The following is a 20598-nucleotide window of genomic DNA, read 5'->3' as shown; positions in this document are numbered from 1 at the left end:
AAAAATTATAATAACTGAAAAGATATATCTTTTGAGACACTATATAATAAAGTAAAATTGTATTAGAATTTCAGACACGTGGGTATAGTGGATGTTATTCATTAATTCGTATAATTGATCGGAGTACATCGTCGCATCGACCAATAAAAATAGATTTTAATTTAGTTATAGATAATCCTTAAGATAAGAAAATCATGAAATATTACTTGGGAAAATAAACATATTTGCAAACAGAAAGATTTACAGATTTAGATCGATAAATTTATAGGTCGATGCTTAATACAAATATATCGATGTATATGTACGTTTGTCTTTGATGACTTGCTCCGATTTATAAAAATTAATTTCGATACGCGCGCGCGTACAAAGGTAATACAGAGAATTACCCAATTACATTATAGAATTTTACGAACATAGTAAGTAGAATGAAGTATTTATTTCATATGTACAGATGTTAAAATAAAATTAGAGTTCTTAAAAAATAACTGAATTTTTTTCATCCCCAAACTCTACTTAATTTTAGCTATAGATATTCATTTTTTAAATAAAATTCTGTCTCAATAACTAAATTAATCATATTTGTAGTTAGAGAACTAACTTTTAAGTCTATAAAATTATAAACAAAATTAGATTTTAAATTATGTAACACAAATTTTAAGTTAAATAGATTTCGTTTTACTATACTTACAAATTTATATGTTAAAGTAATAAATTTGTAATTCCTAAATGTAAGAATAAAATATTATTTAACTCGATTTTCTATTTTATTACATGATGCATTTTCCTTCTTTCTCTCTTTCTCTTTCTGAATAAGTAAAAACAACCTAAGGGAAATTCATACATAAAACATATTTATCATGTATAAATTTATTTATATAAATGAAAGATATAGTAATATATTACATAATAATGTATGCAAGATTGTTGAACAATTAGTATAAAAAATTAAGATCAGTAAAAAATCTTATTTTTACATTTATAACCTTAAATATATATAACTGCAATTTGTTTATAAAACTATTACTTTTATTGTATGTTGTTGAAAAAAATAAATATAATTATATAGTTAGTTCACATATAATTATAACTGTCAATTCATATGTAGATCTAAATAATACTGTCACTACATCTGTCCACACTGAGATATCGTCACAGGAATCTTTGGTTTATTATTCGGTCCAGTAGGAACATTTTCTACCTTCCTCATGACAAGGAGACCATCAATAACTCTACCAAAGACAACGTGCTTGCCATCCAAGAAATTACACTTGGCACACGTAATGAAGAACTGACAGCCATTGGTGTCCTTGCCGCTGTTTGCCATAGACAACAAACCAGGCGAGTCGTGTTTCAATGTGAAGTTTTCATCAGGGAATGTTCCACCGCTGTAAATGCTCAACACTCCGGTACCATCGCCATTGACAAAGTCACCGCCTTGTATCATAAAGTCCTTGATTACTCTGTGGAAGATGGCACCTTTAAAACCCAACGGAACGCCATCCTTTCTGTACTCCCCAGTGCAAAACTGTCGGAAGTTCTCCGACGTTTTTGGGCAGACATCCTCGAATAGCTCGAAGATCATGCGACCTATCTCCGTGGTTCCCACCGATACGTCGAAGAACACGACTGGATTATTGGGGTTTCGCAGCTGAGCCTGAATCTGGTTCCAAGTAGGCATGGTTACTCACGATGCTCTTATCTCTAATTTACTGCAAACACTTGTAGTAGAATCCTTGAAAAGCTTTGAAACTTGGTCGAATGATTAAGAGAAAAATGTCTTTCCTATCTGTGGAGGATCGACGCAAGTATAACCTCAAATGCTGTTATAGGTTAGGTTTCCTCCGGAATGATTTTGCGGCGCACAATTCGCACAAAACGGCTAAAACTGGTGTCCTGAAGCAACGCCAAGAATGAAAGACGAGCTTCGAGCTACGATTCACGATACTATAAAAGTATCTCAACGTAAATACACCTTTCCGCGATCTGATAATCACCGTGATACCGCAAGATCGGCGGCACGGTACGACAAGAGGAGATTAGCGTTCTGCGATACGTTAATTTCCTGGATAATTAGAGAAAAGTCATTCGCTGCGAGACACACGTCTTATATTATTGCGGGATGATTAATAATATGAATGTAAACATCACAAACGAACACCAGACGCGTGGTAAACATGCGTCGCAGTGGTGCTCATTTCGATCGACTTACCTTACTCGGCGATGAATCTCAGCGACAGAGAGAGATTTCAGCGATAAAACTCAAGTGACGCATTTCTCTCTTCTTTGAAATATCCTCGCAATAACTCGAAATGGCAATCGCCGAGAAACTTTGAATTAAGAAGCAACGTGACCGGCGTCCGTAAAAAACTACTCGCGCTAATTACGCATTGGTCGCGTTCAGCAGACTCAACTATTACGGAGCGGAGTGTATTCTTTTAGAATATAGGAGAATACACCAATAACAGCGAGCGCTCACGGATCCGCTCCGCAACAGTGAGTCTGCTGAACGCGACCGTTGTTGTGTACTGCCGGTAATGGCAAAGTCACGTGACCGTACGCGCGAATTTCATTCTCCACGTGTCGCGCGATATTTAGCCTAAATGGTTGCGTTCAGCAGAGAAAGCAGCTTTGTAACTGTTGTAAAATTCTTGGATATGATTGATTTATATATTTAGATCCAATGAGGAACTACGGGCAAGACCAACCATATTGAAGAATTTTACAACAGTTGCAAAGCTGCTTTCTCGGCTGAACGCAGCCAATGCCTAATTTAAGCCGGTATTCATAGTCTGTTTTTACTTTAAAATTTAATTTTCAATCTTTAAAAATAAGATCTCACTCCTAAAGGCCGTAGCACAGACTTTTGTATAACGCATAACGCATAGTGCATAAGCGAATCAACTAATCGGAATCTTCCCTTTCCTTCCATTCCATGGAAAAGAAGAATTTCAATTGGTTGATTCCTTTATGCACTATGCATTATGCGTTATGCAAAAATCTGTGCTAGAGTGAGATTCACTCTAATGGTACGTAAAGAAAGAGAGAGGTTGTGTACATATATAAACTTCACTCTTTCTCTCTTTCGCGTCGCGTCGTGACGCGATGGACGACGCGACGCGTGACGCGCTCAGTGGAAACGTACCATAAAAGTTTATTATTCTGTTTCTTCGTTTTTATTTTTGTTCGAAATAAAAGTTAACAAACTTGAAAAGACACGTGACAAGACACATGATTGTCGATAAAACGGTCGCAAAAAAGGAAAAAGGCAAGAGATTAAAAGCAAGAAACGGAAAACTAAGAACACATTTCTTTTAGTCCGTATTTTCTATAGAGTTTACTTTCTGCATCATACTTTTCTTTATCAATTGTTGATACTGATTTCAACAATTGCACGATACATATATACAGAAATCGACAATCATCTGTTAAATATGTAGGTAAAATAATTTTCATCATGATAAAAATTATGATAAGTTTTACTATGATTTTTATTTAATTTTGTATCTTACAGTATCACTTATCAGAGAGTGCCTTTTAAATTAATTTTACTTGGTCATTATTTTACCTAATAACTTTTTTACTAATTTCATTTATTATAAAATTTATATGAACATATAACATGAACAGAAAAATATATAAAGTTACAATAAATCAAATTAGTTTTTTATTTTGTTCTCGCGATACATGTTAGCATTTTCTTTCATGACAAGAGAAAGAGGAACGTCTTTATGGTATTTTTTTGCTTTTTATTCTTTTTTTTTATTTTTTTTCTTTCATTGAAAACATTTTAACACATATATTTAAATTTCAAATGTATCTGTATTCAAAAATAAATTGTAATATTTATGGAAAGTATAGAGAGACATAACTTTTTAGTTCATTAGTAATCATTGCTTTACGAACATATGAAAATGAGGATATAGAGAAAATAATTTAACTACTTTTAAAATAACATGCATTTTATAACCAGTTAGTTATTTAAAAATAATACAAAAAACATTTAGAGATAAAAGTAAACATTTAGTTTTAGAGTGTTGTCCAAAAATATAATCTATATGTCTATCTTCCATTTACAGAAAATATAAATGTCATATATGTCAATACAAATTTAAATTAAAGGCAAATGTATAAGTATAATTAGAATTTATTTGTCAATTTAATACAGATACAGTTGGATAGCAAAAAGGAACGAATCAAATTTTTCTTACAATCATCTAAGGCTATCTTAACATTTATAATTTTTTGTTCAGCTGGAATAAAAAGTGATTAATCTCTCTATTAAATTAACTGTTATATTGTAGAAACAGATTTTGCCTTTTTTTTGTACGTATACTTGCGTATAGTAAAATTTTTTCAGAATTTCCACATACATCATATGGAAAAATCCTTCTTCGGTCAAATTGAAACTGTGATATTCCGTAGATTATGAAATGCTGATCAAAAGTTTCCTTAGGCCAAAGCATAAAACAATGGACAGATTTTACTGTCGCATTATTCAAAAATTTTATTTAGAGTTTAATCGAACTGAGTATCTTTATCTGTTAAACCAGCTAAACTATTCGTTCTTTAATAACTGTATCTTAATGCTTTTATGCACAGAATAATAAGTTGAATCAATTGATGTACAGAAATTACATCATATTGCAAATTACATATTTCTTAAAAAAAAAAAAAAAAAACGTTTTTTCCTTACATTAATTAAATCTCACTATTCTGTGCAAAGAAGTATCAAAAGAAAATTATTAAAAAATGAATAGTTTAGCAGATAAAGATACTTTTAAATCTGTTCATTTTTTATGATTTGACCTAAGAAAACTTTTGATTAGTATCTCATAATTAACAAAATATCGCAGTATCATCCAATTTGATCCAAGCCACTTTTTCATACGATTTATGCGGGGTCCTTTATCCAGAAGTATCATGAGTTGAACAACTTTGTGGTATATATTCCAAAAAAATAAATAAAACATAATTCCAAAATTAAAAATATTGTAAGACACATTTAAATAAAAAAACAAAAAAGTATATACATATACACACACATATATATACATGTATATAATGTATGTATATGTGCCTATATATATATATACATGTATATAATGTATGTATATGTGCGTGTGTATGTATATATGTATATACAGGGCTGGCATGTATTTGAAATACTTTTATTTAAAACACACTATTTGCAATACACGCGTATTTTGTATTTTTTATGTCAGCGGAATAAAAGTATTACGTATTTTGTATTTAAAATTGAAAGATTGAAAGCTTTTTGTATCTTGTAATTCAAATAATAAGGTTGATTATCAATGCTAGTATTTTAAATACAAAATACAAAATATAATTATCTTACCAATACTGTTTTTCAAATAAAAGTATTTCAAATACATGTCCAGCCCTGTGTACATACAAACGAAGCCATATTACAGCATTTTTTTCGGGTTTTATAAATATGTTTTACCTGTATAATTAACTTAAAAAACTAAAATGTATATTGTAAATTAGATTTATGTACAATAACTGTGCAATTTATGTACATTAACTTCTTATTAGAATAATTTTGTTTTACTTACATACTTCTCTAGAAATTAAACTTGTTACTTGTTACAGGTGATAAATAAATCCTGTGAACCTTAAGTCGCTGGTAAGGGACATTCATCATGTATATACTCACACATACTTTCTATAGAGTCATTAATAGCATGTGAAATATCACAAGCAATATGCAAACAATAAAGTGGAAATGATAATTATATGTGTATCTTGATGTGTTCCTTCAATGTAGTTTTGCCTTCAAATCTTTCTTCGCAGATTTCGCAAATAAAATCGTCTCCATCATCGCTGTCGTGATGATACTGTATAATAACATGTGATGTTTCGTCCGGTATTAAAGAACTTTGCTCATTTTTAATACAGTTCTTTCTCTCTTTCAGAGTTTCAACGTCCATAGACATATCTGCGCCACTTATCTGTACGATTTGACTGGAATAATTCTCATGACCCTGCGGATTTGGTATCGCTAGAACGGGTAGCGATTCGTTCTGCTTCGATATTATATTTAGAGTGTTGTCCTGTTTAGACTCAATCAAATGTATCGTGGGCATATCATTCTGCCCGACTGTTTCATCGAATGTATCAGATTCTGCGGACATAATGTTCGTTGCGTCGTTTTGCTTGTCTATAGCAATATCGAGAGGATCTGTCTGATCCTGTTCTACTTGGAGTACCTGGATATTCTCATCTTCTTTGCCATCAACGATAAATCGTATATTGCTATGCTTGAGCTCGGCTATTTCTATATAGCCATCACTACGTTTTTCTGCGGCAACTACAACATACGCGTTGTTTTGCTTCTCGTTTATATCATGCATATCATCCGATTTATCAGCTGTATCCGTGATGGACAATAAGGCTTCGTTTTGCTCCGCTTTCTGCATAAAGTCCAAATTCTGCTCCGTTTGTGTGTTCACGTTACACGATGATGACTTTGACGACTTTTTCTTTACTGATTTCGACTTTGGAGAGGCGTCGCTATTAGTTTTCGCCTTTGCTTCAGCTATCATCTGATCCGAATGCTTGACGATGTGCGCGCAGAGTTCGTCGCGATCCTGATTCAGAGCACCGCAAAGCGGACACTGGTACGGAGGACTTCCTTCCGTTTCGTTTTTCCCCGCTGCGTGAACCCATCGAACATGTTCGCGCAGGACTACCTTCTGATTGAAAGCCCTCGAGCACAATGGACACACGTGCGGTCTCTCCCCTGTGTGAATTCGCTCGTGCTTCCTCAGAGTTCCACCGTCTCGAAACGCCTTCCAGCAATATTTGCAGCCGTACGGTCGTTCACCAGTATGTGTACGATTGTGTATTAAGTACCCCTGACGAGACGAGAACGTTTTCGAACAGGTATCACATTGAAAATGGGCTGGACTTCCAGCGTGCGTTCTACCGTGTTCCCAAAGACCCTGTCGCGACACGAAGCTTTTTCCGCATTCCATGCAAGTAAATGGCGAATCTCCAGGATGTACCGACAATCTGTGCTCGTCCAGCTCGTTCTGCTTCTCAAACTGCGAGCCGCACACCTCGCACGAGTGAGTCTTCTTGCGATGAATCCACTGGTGGCGAAACATCTTCTGCTTGGTCGTGAATTTCTTTCCGCATTCCGAACAAGCGTGCTTACCCCATTTATTGTTAGACACACCTTGTTCGATGTTGTTTTGCATTATTTTCTTGGTGCAGGTGATTTGATGGGTCGTCAAGTGATTCTCGTCCTGAAATTGTTTGTCACAGTACTCGCATTCGATCGGCATATTCCAGTTGTTCTTCGAAGCATGAATCTTTTCGTGAGATGCCAAAGCGGTCGCACGGGAAAATTTCATTCCGCAATGCTTACATATGTACTGCTTGCTATTATTCATTTCGGCTTCTGCGTAATCTTGTTTATTCGCATTATCGCATCTGTAAAGTGTCTCGACTTTGACTATCCCATCGGGAGTGTTGAACGAATTTATCGTTATGTTATACTGTTGACTGTTATTTACGGAATCATTGATATTATTTTGCTCGGTATACTCGCTAAATTGCGTCATTTCACCATTGGGCATCACTGTAAACTCTTGCAGCGTATCCATCTTGGTATCCTGACTCGGCATTGTGGTAACTATCGATTGTCCGCTATTAAAATTGTATGACGAGACCGGCCATTGAACTTGACATACATCATAGTTTTGTACAGATTCGACAGATGAAGAGGATAATACCACCTGAGAAGTGTTCTGTGAATCAGGCGGATTTTCTGGCCATTTTCTGAATGTCTCCGCTGGCTGTGATATATTATTACTCTGAGACTGCATGATGGCTCGTCCCGCAACATACGTGTGTATCTTCATGTGATTGGACAAACTGGAAGGCCTCTGGAAGTCCGAGCCACAAATGGTACATTTGTGTGGTCGTTCAACGTGTTGCGTGTGTGCCTGTATCGTATGCGATTGCAAACTCTGCTTGGAACGAAACAAGTTACCACATGTTCTGCATGCATGAGGACGGTCCACTTGATGGCAAACCATATGATTATTCAAATCAATCTTTCTTTCAAATCTCTCTCCACAAGTGGTGCAAGATAGCTTGGATGTTGACTGACATACAGTTTGATGTTCAACTATTTCTTCTTGGGTAAAGAGATGTTTACAGACCGGGCAACTGATCTTCTTGTCCTCAAAGCATGGATACATACCACCCAGTTGACGTAGAGCTTCCACAGCCATGGATTCGTCGTCGCCTGATGTATACTGCTGCTGTTCCTCCTGCTTGATGTACATCGGATATACTACCTGAGTATCGTCCTCCTCTTCCGACTGTTCCGCAAGGATCTCGACGGTACCTTGCGACTCTACGATGTCAGTACTAGCAGTATTACTGACCGTGACCTCTGTAAGGCCTTCCTGGAGAACACATTCGTCGACTTGCTCGCATATCTCCTCGTGAGATATCATGTTTTCCTCTATGGCATCATGTACTTCACCAAGGGGAAACGTCACGTAATGTTCTGTCTCGTGAGTCTCCATTCTGCTCACTATTTAAATTACATCAACATATATTAACAAAACGTATTGTAACGTGCACGACGATGCTCGAGGGAACCTAGTTTCACCTCAAGTTAGGTCTTCTAGGTTAAGTTGGGGTTTATCATACCTGGACGTCGCGTACTCGTGTTTATTGCTCTGTTAGACGCCAGTAACACGTCGCAACAATTATCGTGCACGATTTGCAGCCACTGAGTAATATATATTGCTTTTTTCGTTCTGTGGGAATACGGGAACTGACATCAACCGACATCGACCTGAAAAGAAAGAAAGATATACAGTTTTACATACGATTTATGAGAGCGTATTTGCAGTGATTTGAAGATGCGTACGACAGAAATTCCCGAAAGAATGAATCAAGTCATTTTGATGATTCAATTAACACTGTCAGCTGTAATACTTGCGAGGTTATTCATGAAGTAGTGCCCCATATCGGGCACTGCCTGAAGTTGTGCGATAGTGAACGGTCCTTCGATAGAAGAACTCTCGATACTTTCAAATAATTAAATATCGTTATTATATCCTCGTTGAAATATCGATGCGTCTGATTTTTTGGATTAACTAGGGAAGACATACAATAAATAATAAGTGATAATTAAAAAGATTTTGAAAATAATTAATTTTCTTTTATATATTATATATTTACAAATTATATTTCTTGCTGCTGTTTAAATGAAAATTACTTGCTACGAAGAAATATATATATAGAAAAAAGGGCAATAAAAAAAGTAAATCTGAGATATTTCCTTAGCTCTGCATTTTATTTTACACTTCTATCTTCAAAGTGAGATGGATGGATACATATAGGAGATCTCAGAAGAAGGAAAACTGATATAAAGTGTAAAAAGTGCAAATAAAAGGATTAGGTCTCTTATCGCAAAGCGGCAAACTTCGTTGTATTTATCTGATGACATAAGTTTCAAAGGTTATATTTCTGACTGACATAAGCAATATTACTGTGCGATTGTAGTTGTAATAACTTTCTTAAGTAATGGCAACCTTTGATCAAGAAATAATTACACTCATAGATAATAATTGATAAGCAGTTTAATAATTAAATATATTACCGTTAATTAATTCTATCAACATTCGATTGAAATTCGTGTTATCATGAAAAACGAGAAGGAAGAAACATTAGCAGGATGGAAAATTATATGGTGGTTATTCAAATTATTCGGTTTTCCAATCACCATTCCTTGGTTGGTGTATCATTTTTATGATATTATGTTGCAAAAGCGGAAAAAAACAGCTTTTGTTAATAAGGTAATATCTTGTAAAGTTTTTAAAAAATTTTGTTATAAAAGTATAAAACGCGTATAAAACGTAAACAAAATATATTTACAAAATATATATTTGAATATTTCTGTAGATACATTTTTGTTATATTTGATTTAATTCAGGTTGTTATGATAACTGGCGCTAGTTCTGGCTTAGGAGAAGCTCTAGCTCACACATTCTATAGCTTAGGTTGCAGAATTATCTTGGTATCTCGTAGAAAAGAGGAATTAGAGAGAGTAAAGAACGATTTGATGAATACTCATCAAGTATGTAACATAATACACATTTCAATAGACAAATTTATTGGATATCAATTATTTTGCTTTCCTTTCAGACAGTTCCAACGTATCCACCTATTGTTTTATCATTAGATTTAACTGATATTAATAATTTGAAAAATGAAGTGTCAAAAACTATAATGATACATGGCAGAATTGACATTCTAATCAATAATGCTGGTATTTCATATAGAGGAGAAGTTATTGACACAAATATTGATGTAGATATAAAAGTCATGTTATCGAATTATTTCTCTCAGGTTGCATTAAGCAAAAGTAAGTATATTACTTAAGAGATTTATATAGACTATTGCATATAGGTTCATAATTCATTGATTTACAGTTGTTCTCCCATACATGATAGAGCAAAAATCTGGTCATATAATAGGTATAAGTAGTATACAAGGGAGAATCGCTATTCCATTTAGGCAAGTATTCAGTTATAAGTCAATTTCTTTTCTTTTTTGACAAATTGCTTAATTATTAATTTTTAGATCTGCATATGCTGCATCTAAGCATGCATTACAAGCTTGGTACGATACTGCAAGAGCAGAGCTATCTGATAAAAATATAAAATTCACAGTTGTCAATCCAGGGTATATTAAAACATCTCTTTCTCTTAATGCCTTGACAGGAAACGGGCAAATTTATGGAAGTAAGTAACTATGTTCTTAATAGAAATGTTAAATATCTTAATATATCCTCTCCATATGTAATTTTTTAATATGCATTATTTTATTATAGTAATGGATAAAACAACTGAAAGTGGTTTTCAACCAAAGTATGTAGCTGAATGTATTTTAAAATCTGTATTGAAACAAGAAAAGGAAGTTACTGTTGCATCGTTTTCTCCAAAGTGTGCTATAGTACTTAGAACTCTGTGTCCTTCGCTTTATTTCTGGATTATGCAAAAGCGTGCGAGAAAATTAGTACGAGACAAATAATATTATTTTAATTAGATATCACAAATACGGATTTTTTTACGGACAACGTGATTGCATTTTATTTATCGTGGAGTTATGTGTATACATATGATTATTTTATACGTAAAATAAAAAAATATCAGATATCATGTAATTATATAATTTGACAGAGGTTACGGATAATTACATTATGTACATTTTATTACTATGAACTTTTAATTGGAACTGACGCTGAAAAGGTATAGAGTGTGCTATCCATCTCTTGATATATGGCTTATAAAATTAATAAATTCTAATATTTTAAATTTTACGTGATAAAGATCTCAATTATATACATTTATTTAATAATTATTTGTAAAATATTCGAATATTATAATGTAAAGACAAAGTACAGGATTATATGTAATTAATTGTATGATAAAAATATATAAATTGTTCACAAGAGTGATAGATAGCACATCTATTTATAGTACTATTCAATGTGTTATTAAAATTATTTTGTGAATTGTTAACACTTCATTTGATTTTCTCTATTTATTTAAGTGGTACAAACTTACTTAAAATATAACAATTTTAATAAGACTTGAAAAAATATGTCTACCATAATAAAATCTTAATTGTCATGACAGATTTAGCCATTTCAATATCCCATATATTGATCACAATTTTCATGTCTTCCTTAAGTTGTATTATATATCTATTCTTTAATATAATAAAATAGATTATGTAAAGAAACATCATAAAAATTTATATTATATTATAAAATATAATTAAATGTAATATTAAACGTAACATCGAGCGATTACATACATTAATCACTACGTAATATTTATGTAATCACTATGCAAACGGTTCTGGTATGTAGTTACATTGTACATATAAATATAGAATGCAACTACACACTCTTGAGGCATACTGAAAAAATTGTAACGTACTTCAAATAAAATTTGATTACATTTTTTGCTATAATGTAATTTTTTGTTAGTAATAGTAAGCTTGTTCTGTGCAATGGACTTTCTTTTCTAGTATTGTAATTTGTTAATTTAACATATTTAGAGAAACAAGTTTAATAGAAATCACCATATTCCTGCGCTTCATATAAAAACAGAATTCTTTAAAACGAAATCCAAATATATGGATTTCCAGATGTTGATCTTACAATTCTCGTTTCTTAAATTTTGTGCTATATTCATTACATAACGATATTTTAAAATAAAGTATATCTGTTATCATTCTAAGGTTGATTTGTAATTTCTACAGCAATGTTCAGAATTATGTACACTGTTCACCTTTTGAGCTCCTGTGTCGATGTACACACAAACGAGAGAATGTTTCATTCGTACGATCATAAATTTTATATCACGTGATGAGAGTTCGTATAATGTAATGTACAGAATTTTAATTTTTGTTATCGTTAAACATTTATAGGAATGTTTGCGATGTCAACTTTCATTTGACGGGATTAATGCAAATAAGTTTCGTACACGCACTTGTGATGAAAAAAGTACATATCTTATTCTATATTTATGAATAATAAAATAAAATCTAAACTTGAATTTTTATGGTCAATATATCTTTCTGATATCTAATTCAACATAGATTGTTTTGTTGGGTGAGAAAATCTAGGCATACCCTTTGACATCATACGTATTGTATTCTCTCTCTACCTATTTTATTTACAGTCTAAAAATACATAATGCTAAATTCATATGTACTATTGTAAATTTAATCATTCTAAGAACACTTATGTCAATATTTCTTTTTCTTCATTATAGAGACTACATAGTCTTTCCAGTTTTGCAATAATTATTTTTGAAAATTTTGTCAAGATAAAGATCACAAAAAATAACGATCTCAAATTATATGCCAATGTAAAAGCTCGGATAAAATCTGGCTCTCTTTACTTGTATTTATGTGGTTTAGTCATCACATAAGCAGCATTCACCTGCGAGGTAGTATCAAAAAGTGTTATAAGTCAATTGTCAAAATGAGAGAATACTTTGTGTCCTAATATACCACAGCATGAGAATAAACGAGTTTGCACGTTTCCTTTCATTCAAGGAATTCTGTAGGCCTACTACTATGAAACTCGACATCATGTGGCCTACCTTATTATTTCATTCTGGCCTATAAGTCAAAACCAATGCCAGTAATAATTTTTTTCACTTGAACGCCTGATATACTCTCCAGGCAGTAATACCGAAGGCTGCCAATGCAATAGTTGTATGAAGAATTCGTCTCCTCTTATCATCTTTCCTTACAAGAAACGTCGGAGATGACGGACCTAGAACAGCTAATAGCTCAACGTGCGGTAATTTGCTGGTATCAGTCTCTACTTGGTACTGGCAGCAGGGATCAAATTGCCAAGAGACTGTATATAATCCGCAGGTTATAACTGATGTAAAACCTAATGGACCACAGATGTACGGTCGATCGCCCCAAACTAATCCTGTAAGAGAGATATTATAAAATATATTATTAATCAGCAATGTATGTAATTTTAAGCCACAATGAGTTAACATATAATTGTAACACATACATATGATATTGTAACACTCGCATAATTTATTAAGAATAATATAGCAATACAGATGTCCAAAATTTATAATTTTAGGCTTGATGTATACAATACTTGTAGCTTTCTTTGTTCTTAATGGAGATAGGAAAAGGAAAACAAGTGATGCTGATACATCAAACCTAGACTTAAAAATCCTGGACATTTCCCTGTAATAATAATTGTTATAATGTGCATGAGAGGACTTTTTATATAAATTAGACAAACCTGTGACGATCGCAGCAAGACCCGATAATGCGGCAGTCTTGTGAAGACAATTTCCTACCGCTATCCATCTGGAGGTTTCATCACCTAATTTCGACGGCTCGATAACGATTAAACTGCATTCTGATTCTAGCGCTCGCTCTAACTCGTATTCGAATGTTTCGTGGGCATTTTCACTATCGTATACTTCTCTGATAATGGCAACATTAGAGGATTCATCCCTACAAGAAAAAGAAACAAATGTATAAGGTAATACTAGATAGCATGGAACATTCCAAGAATGTCGCAGCAACGTTGTTAATGTTACTGCAACATTGACCGTATTCAGCAGAAAAAAGCAACTTAGCAACTTTTGTAAGACTTTTTAATACAATTAATATTTATAAATTTAGATTCTGTGATAAACTAAGGAGAAGACCAATTATATTAAAGAATTTTATAACAATCGCAAAGCTGCTTTTACTGCTGAACGCATTTATTGCTTTAACGTTCCATCCCAAACAGAACAATAAGTTACAATAACATCAAAATGACATCGGAAATAATTGAAAAATGATTTTTAATGATCATTTTGGAGTCATTTTAACATTATTTTCCTATCATAATGAGTTGTTGTTCTGCGTGAGATGCTATTTAAAAATTTTCTAAGCTAATGTTGTATTTCGCAACATAATTGCATTTGCAATATTTATGTAATTCACTTCAGCGTGCCAGGGTCACTTCTACCAGTGCAAAATCTTTTGAAAAAAAAATAAAATAAAGAAATTGTTCTCATACAAGGGATTAAGTTTTTGTAATTTATTTATAATCTCATGTATGCTACATGTAATTGCGATTTATGCATCATAAAGTGCTCTGTAAACAACATTAAATCCTGGCCTCTTTGAGATTTCTTCCTTTCATGTGTTATGTAAGACACAGATTACAGTTTACAGTCAATCGACGTAAGATTTGTTTTGATGGCGTACTAAGTTTTCCTGGCGAGATTAATTATAAGATCAAAGTCGTGTATTTTTTGCGGTCTCGCGATTAGACGCTATTAATTATCACAATAACGAGATAAGACGTGTATACATATACATATAAATATATATATATATATATATATTAAAGATCGGAGAAAGAACGATAGTGAAAGTGACAGAAGCCAATGTGAGCCGCTTCAACGAAGTGCGTCGAAAAATCGAAGTAGCGACTAAAAATCTCCTCTGTGCCCTACAAAATCACGTCGAACGTTGTCTCGAAATCAAGAATAACGTTCTTCGAAGTCACACGAGGCCTGGAAATTTATTAAAAATTAACTCGCCGCCCGCTGCTGCGGTAACTTTGAGGTTAATTCCGTCGCAATGGCGACGGGGAATCGCGTCGCCGAGACGTCGATCCGGCGACGTATCTCTCGTACGGGTGGCGTTGAGACGTCGCGGACGACGGCGGAGAATAATCCCGTCTACGAACCTGTCACCAGCTTCATCTACCATCTTCACCGTCGATCCCGCAGATACTGAAACGGCGGTCTGCATCGGACCGGAAGAAAAAGCATGACTCGTCGAACCGGACGCAAAAATCAGCTGATGGGTGCGCGCGAGTCACTCACGCGACTCCGGCGGTTCCGGCGATTTTAAATTTTCTGTTGGATACAGCGGTGGCGGTTTGAACGTTTCGCGTCCTTCGTTTCCGGTTTCAAACGGGCCCCGAAAAAGCAAGCGCGCGAATTATTTTTCCAATCGTAATATCTAACGTTAAACTTGTCGTACCGCGGAGGCCTTGAACGAGCGACAAAATCAATTTCTATCGAAATGTAATATCTGTAAGATAATTACTTTGGTAGCGGACAGATGTTAATTAATTGTAGTATTTGATATTAATCGTGCGATTAGAAATGTAGGTAGAAGAATCGATTGTTCTTCCATTTGAATGATTGCATATTTCGATTATCGAATGGATATCAAAGTTAAATTTTCCAAATTAAATCTTAGAATAAGTCAATTAAAATATTTGTACAATTATTTGTATGTTTCCGTGCAAAACAAAGTTTATATTACAATTTCAGAAGGAACATGGGAAATATTAATTTAAATAATGTAACCGCATTTAATTCTATAAATAATTTTAAGCACGCGTATGATTATTATCGATTCAAATTTTATTATTAAATCAATTTAAACTGTTTAATTCAATTTTTAAATTTAAATTGTGTGTTACTATTAGTTTTTCAAACATTTATTGATCGGGGTTGCGCTACCTTTAGGTGCGATACTGTTTCTTTATGCCATATTTGAATATTTCAACACACAAACAGAGTGAACGGTACAAATTACGCTCCGTTTTTTAAACATCGGTTTTTGAAGATTCACGAGAATTATTTCAACAAAGAAGCGTATAAGTCTATTTCCCTACGTTTCTTCTCATTTTTAGTATTGAATATAGATATTTACGAAAAAGTGAGAAACGGGATAGAAACAAAGAGTGCGGAAGGTACAAATGAAATGAGCTAACCTTACGATAAGTACATGACTAATCCATTTGTTTCGTTCGTACTTCTTACGCATTCTGCGTTTCAAGTATGAGACAAAATGCACGTATCTACGTGAAGGAATTAGGAGGAAAAAGGGATGGCGTTGTAGAAAATATTCAAAAAGTTAAGAAACGAGTGGCTATAATTTATCCCATGCTCATTCAGGGTCGCTGCAAAACTGGAACTCATGAAATTGTCAACTGGAAATTGAAAACGATTAGGGAAATCAGGAAAAAGTGTCAGGAAATTTTTGCAAAACTATCTAGAAAAATAAAATTCTGGACTTTAAAGAAGTTTAATATACGTACATTATATTAGAGAGAAACCTGAAATAGGACATGACGGCACAAAACCTGTAACCGAAAAATCCTGCCGCGCACTACTGTACAAAGTGGATGTAAACTACATAGTAAAGTCCACTTTTCTGAGGATATATACGTCCATTTTTCAAGATTGCAGATGATAAATCGATATTTGATTCGTATAATCGTACTACATTCACAAACTGTGGATCAGAAATATTCATCTCTGCAATCTTATATGCGCGGGATGTTTATTTCGCTTAAAAGTATTAACATTAAAGTTATATTACACCCATTTTTTACAAATGTGCTAATATTTATATTTTTAAATAATAAACTACCCCGCATGCACAATACGCGACAAACACGTCTCTATGACGTGCCAACTCGTCATACGTTACTTCACAACGACTTCTTGAAACGTAATAGACACGTCGGCTGTGTTCCAAATTTACTGCCAGCACTGAAAATGCTACAGTTTACGTTACATGCACTATAGATTTTCAGTACTGGCAGTCAATTTTGGAACACAGCCGTCGTTGACACGTGACTAACAGTCAAATTTTTGGTGATAGCAACGTTGCAGTGACGAATATTTGTGACTTTATGCAACATGTTGAGCATCTATTTGCGACCTAAGACTCGGTTTTTCATTATCGTTTTTCATTATCTGGTTGAGTTAACTTATGGTTAGACTTAACCTGATATTTTATCCAATAGGCTTTATCTATAATCATGTCATATATGAAGTCTTTGATGTCAAAATATTGAAAACCGTTAATGTAACAAATAGGGTTAGGATCCTCAACAAATTTTCTATCGATTAGTATTATTCAGTTTGAAAATAACGGAAAAAGAAAATATTATGCGTAGAGAAACTATACACAAAAATTATAATTATAAAAGAATAAAAAACAATTACTTACTTTTTAATTGTACACTGTCGTTTGTACATTCAATCCAACCTGACTCCTATATTTATCCGCGCTAAACACCGCCATACATTCTTCGAGAATCAATTTTGCCAACTATACATTATATTCTCTATGCACGTCTATGCGACGTGCAAAAAACGTTACATATTTTCTACAATTTTGCCACCAAAATAGCATGTCTATACACGTCGTTGCGATGTGCAAGAGACGTTACATATTTTCTGCGACTTTGCGACCAAAACAGCACGTTTCTGTTACGTATAGTGCAGGCAGGGTATATACATATGAAAGTTGTGTTTCAAGCATTTTATTTTTATTAAACACATTTTTATACTTTATTTACTTTATCTGTTATTACTTTATTATTATTATTTTATTTTCTTATTACAGTACTAAAATTGGAAAAGCATATAATGACAAAATTAATCTAAACTTTTTTTGTGTAAGTACTTGAAGTATTTAAAATGCAATTATAAGTTTCATTGCGACGTAAAAATTAAGTGTTTTGTAAATAAGGGAACAATATATTTTGTTAACAATAAAATAAATTAAAAGAAGAGTCGATGAGCCAAGCTGGTTAATTATATGTGCTTCTAATTATAAATTTTTATACACAAAAATTTAAATAATGTCAACCCGAAATATTTTGTTTATTTACAGAACAATATAACCATGCAATTTCTACATCGCAATGAAACTTTATCTATATATATATAATATCTAACTATATATATAATAAATCTTTTAGATTTCCGTAACTTTTGTTCCGCCATTTTGTTCAGCCATTTTAAATTCTTAAATTTTGAACAAGATCGAAATGAATGACCCGGAAAACCCCCTAAAACAAATTACTATAATCGAAAAATCTTTAAAATTTCCATAACATCTCCATCCGCCATATTGGTTTAGTCATTTTGAATTTCCAAATTTTGAACACGAATTCGAAACGAGCAACCCCAAAAACCTCATGATACCAAATTTCACCGAAATCGGAGAACCTTTAGAATTTCCGTAACATTTTCGTCCGCCATATTGGTTCAGCCATTTTGAATTTCGAAATTTTTATCACGATTTCGGAACGAGCGATCCCTAAAACCCCCGAATACGAAGCCACATCGAAATCGGAGTACTCAAACATCCCTTTGAAAAAAGGCTTCAAAAAAAAAACGTGACCTTCCAATTTTAATATAAGATATAGCAAAATCCTTCTTTTTTTGGTTGTTATTCCGATTGGTGCACGGTACATCCCTGGATTGATTGAAACCCTCCCTCCCCGAAAAAAATTTCACGATACGCCTATGCTATGAAAAAACCCATGGGAATTTGCAGCAGGGTTAAGAGTAATTTTTTTTCAGTATCTACTAAAACTGCAAATATTTATAATATTATATAATAATATAAATTTACTCGTCAATAACGGATAAAACCGCAAATGTGGGGCGCTGGTGGGGTCAAACTCGAATCCGTAGATCCCGAGTCGACCTTGTTGTGTAGCCACTCTCTCTCTCTCTCTCTGTGCCCCACGACTTGTACTACTTAACTATGACTAATAAACGACTCACAATCATGTAATAATATATATTATAACATGTATGTGACAAGTACAACATTTATGATAATTTTTTTTAGTATCTACTAAAACTACACATATTTATAATATTATAAATATGTGCAGTTTTACTGAAAAAAAAATTACCATAAATAAAACAACTAATCTGAAGGGCTACGAGCGAGAGATACAAACAAAGAAAGCATATTTTTAAAAATTATAAATATAAAATTAAAACAGACAAACATTTGTTGCAACATCCTCTTTAAACGATATAAAATTAAAATATATGTTTTCCCGACGGGAGTCAGACAACTAGTGAGTAATACGAATAATATATGGTACAGATAATTATTGTACGTTTATATATTATGTAGGCATTCTTGTGTTAATTATGTAGAAATTGGCATACTAAGACCCACGCTGAGTACATGCTCTTATTGTCCATTTTTTTTATTGTATTCTTTAATATTATGAGAGCCCGATTATATTTATAATTTATTAGTTTGCTATATATATGTACCAAAAAAAAAAAAAATCATTGTAGGATGATTTTGTACAGATATCATAGTTTACAAAAAAAAAATATTACAGGAGCCAGATACAAAAAAAGTGCAATTATTTGAGCATCTAAATATGTCATATTTTTAATGTGGACAAATAGAGTATTGTAAAGAAAAAATAGTTTTTGATTTTATTAAAGTACAAAAATGATTATTTTTAATGTAAACAGAAATATTAAAAAGGTGATTACAGAATATTAAATTTTTTTGTGGTATGCATACGCTGTATATCGGTGATCTATGGAGTTCGCATATCGGCTTCCAGCAGTCAATACAGCAAAAAAAATATAGACACAATAAAATAAGCCCACTCAATACAAAAATAATAAAATAACTAATTCCCTTACTTGTGAAAAAGACATCTTCCGACTATAAACATGGGTCTTAAGGGTTCTCACGCAACTTTGCGACCGTATTGAACGACAACACAGAGATTTCTTGTCGCCGTTGTTCCCCTATATTCCTTCCAATGGAAGGCTTCTATTACAAAGTTTTTTGGGGGGGGGGGGGGGGAGGGCATAGGACCATGTTCACAGGTATATGAAAAATAAAAATTATTAGAAATGGCATGGACACGAAAGACCCAATGTGTGCTGCGAAGGTTAATCACTATAGGTGCGTTACGAGTTATGCATGAAGCGCATGATGTATCGTTTTATCCTTCTTTATTAATTGATTAACAAAAAAGCAAACAATGCATCATGCGCTTTATGCGTATAATAACTCGGAACACACCTTGTTACAATGTTATACCTGCTAAAAACCTCCCCTATTTAACCTTCCGTCGCAATGAATGATACACGGAACGGCGATTTTTACAGGAAAACTAATGTTTCAATTTTATATAATGTTTCAGTTTTATAGTATAGTTTTAACAAAACATCTGCGTTTGGA

At 33.2% G+C, this 20598-nt stretch overlaps 4 protein-coding genes across 7 annotated transcripts in view; 1 reads left to right on the top strand and 3 right to left on the bottom strand.

Moving 5' to 3' along the window:
- Positions 1 to 2395, bottom strand: part of LOC108765503 (peptidyl-prolyl cis-trans isomerase H) — a 29243-nt gene extending 26848 nt beyond the window's left edge. The window contains exons 1-2 of one of the 3 annotated variants that reach the window (XM_018514296.1): positions 2210 to 2395; positions 1048 to 1893 (exon numbers count right to left, since the gene is read on the bottom strand). In XM_018514296.1, coding sequence (XP_018369798.1) covers positions 1124 to 1678 — 555 coding nt within the window. In that variant the 5' untranslated portion in view covers positions 1679 to 1893; positions 2210 to 2395 and the 3' untranslated portion in view covers positions 1048 to 1123. Of the gene's footprint in view, positions 1 to 1047; positions 2063 to 2209 lie in introns of those variants that run through there. The other 2 variants (XM_018514287.1, XM_018514269.1) reach the window with 2 other exon arrangements.
- Positions 2396 to 5572: 3177 nt separating this feature from the next.
- On the bottom strand, positions 5573 to 9062 carry LOC108766053 (zinc finger protein 420). 2 transcript variants are annotated; one of them, XM_018515101.1, is made up of 2 exons: positions 8915 to 9062; positions 5573 to 8839 (listed from the first exon to the last, which is right to left on the bottom strand). In XM_018515101.1, exon 2 carries the CDS (start codon positions 8562 to 8564, stop codon positions 5754 to 5756), a length of 2811 nt encoding a protein of 936 aa, XP_018370603.1. In that variant the 5' UTR covers positions 8565 to 8839; positions 8915 to 9062; the 3' UTR covers positions 5573 to 5753. The 2 variants fall into 2 exon arrangements, with proteins under 2 accessions (XP_018370603.1, XP_018370594.1); XM_018515092.1 differs by having other exon boundaries at positions 5573 to 8572; positions 8692 to 8923.
- A 231-nt stretch (positions 9063 to 9293) lies between these two features.
- On the top strand, positions 9294 to 11120 carry LOC108766066 (dehydrogenase/reductase SDR family protein 7-like). Its single transcript, XM_018515113.1, has 6 exons — positions 9294 to 9845; positions 9983 to 10126; positions 10195 to 10414; positions 10482 to 10566; positions 10633 to 10793; positions 10883 to 11120. Exons 1-6 carry the CDS (start codon positions 9693 to 9695, stop codon positions 11080 to 11082), a joined length of 963 nt encoding a protein of 320 aa, XP_018370615.1. The 5' UTR covers positions 9294 to 9692; the 3' UTR covers positions 11083 to 11120.
- A 941-nt stretch (positions 11121 to 12061) lies between these two features.
- Positions 12062 to 15420, bottom strand: Pmi (Transmembrane protein Pmi). The gene is made up of 4 exons (XM_018513896.1): positions 15296 to 15420; positions 13844 to 14061; positions 13170 to 13510; positions 12062 to 13006 (listed from the first exon to the last, which is right to left on the bottom strand). The coding sequence occupies exons 1-3, from the start codon at positions 15358 to 15360 to the stop codon at positions 13224 to 13226; spliced, it is 570 nt and encodes a 189-aa protein (XP_018369398.1). The 5' UTR covers positions 15361 to 15420; the 3' UTR covers positions 12062 to 13006; positions 13170 to 13223.
- Between the last annotated feature and the right edge of the window lie 5178 nt (positions 15421 to 20598).

Source organism: Trachymyrmex cornetzi, unplaced genomic scaffold (genome assembly GCF_001594075.2).
Source record: "Trachymyrmex cornetzi isolate Tcor2-1 unplaced genomic scaffold, Tcor1.1 scaffold117, whole genome shotgun sequence".
Classification (NCBI taxonomy): domain Eukaryota; kingdom Metazoa; phylum Arthropoda; class Insecta; order Hymenoptera; family Formicidae; genus Trachymyrmex; species Trachymyrmex cornetzi.
The sequence above is the reverse complement of the archived record's forward strand: the minus strand, read 5'-3'. Positions and strand labels throughout refer to the sequence as shown.

Excerpts from the sequence above, each read along its gene's own strand:
- LOC108766053 (XM_018515101.1), bottom strand. The coding sequence starts at position 8,564 with ATGGAGACTCACGAGACAGAACATTACGTGACGTTTCCCCTTGGTGAA.
- LOC108766066 (XM_018515113.1), top strand. The coding sequence starts at position 9,693 with ATGAAAAACGAGAAGGAAGAAACATTAGCAGGATGGAAAATTATATGG. Across the intron at positions 10,567-10,632 it reads AGAATCGCTATTCCATTTAG|ATCTGCATATGCTGCATCTA; the intron begins GCAAGTATTCAG and ends ATTAATTTTTAG. Across the intron at positions 10,794-10,882 it reads AAACGGGCAAATTTATGGAA|TAATGGATAAAACAACTGAA; the intron begins GTAAGTAACTAT and ends ATTTTATTATAG.
- Pmi (XM_018513896.1), bottom strand. The coding sequence starts at position 15,360 with ATGCAGACCGCCGTTTCAGTATCTGCGGGATCGACGGTGAAGATGGTA. Across the intron at positions 14,062-15,295 it reads GTAGATGAAGCTGGTGACAG|GGATGAATCCTCTAATGTTG; the intron begins GTTCGTAGACGG and ends TTTTTCTTGTAG. Across the intron at positions 13,511-13,843 it reads TCTTGCTGCGATCGTCACAG|GATTAGTTTGGGGCGATCGA; the intron begins GTTTGTCTAATT and ends TCTCTCTTACAG.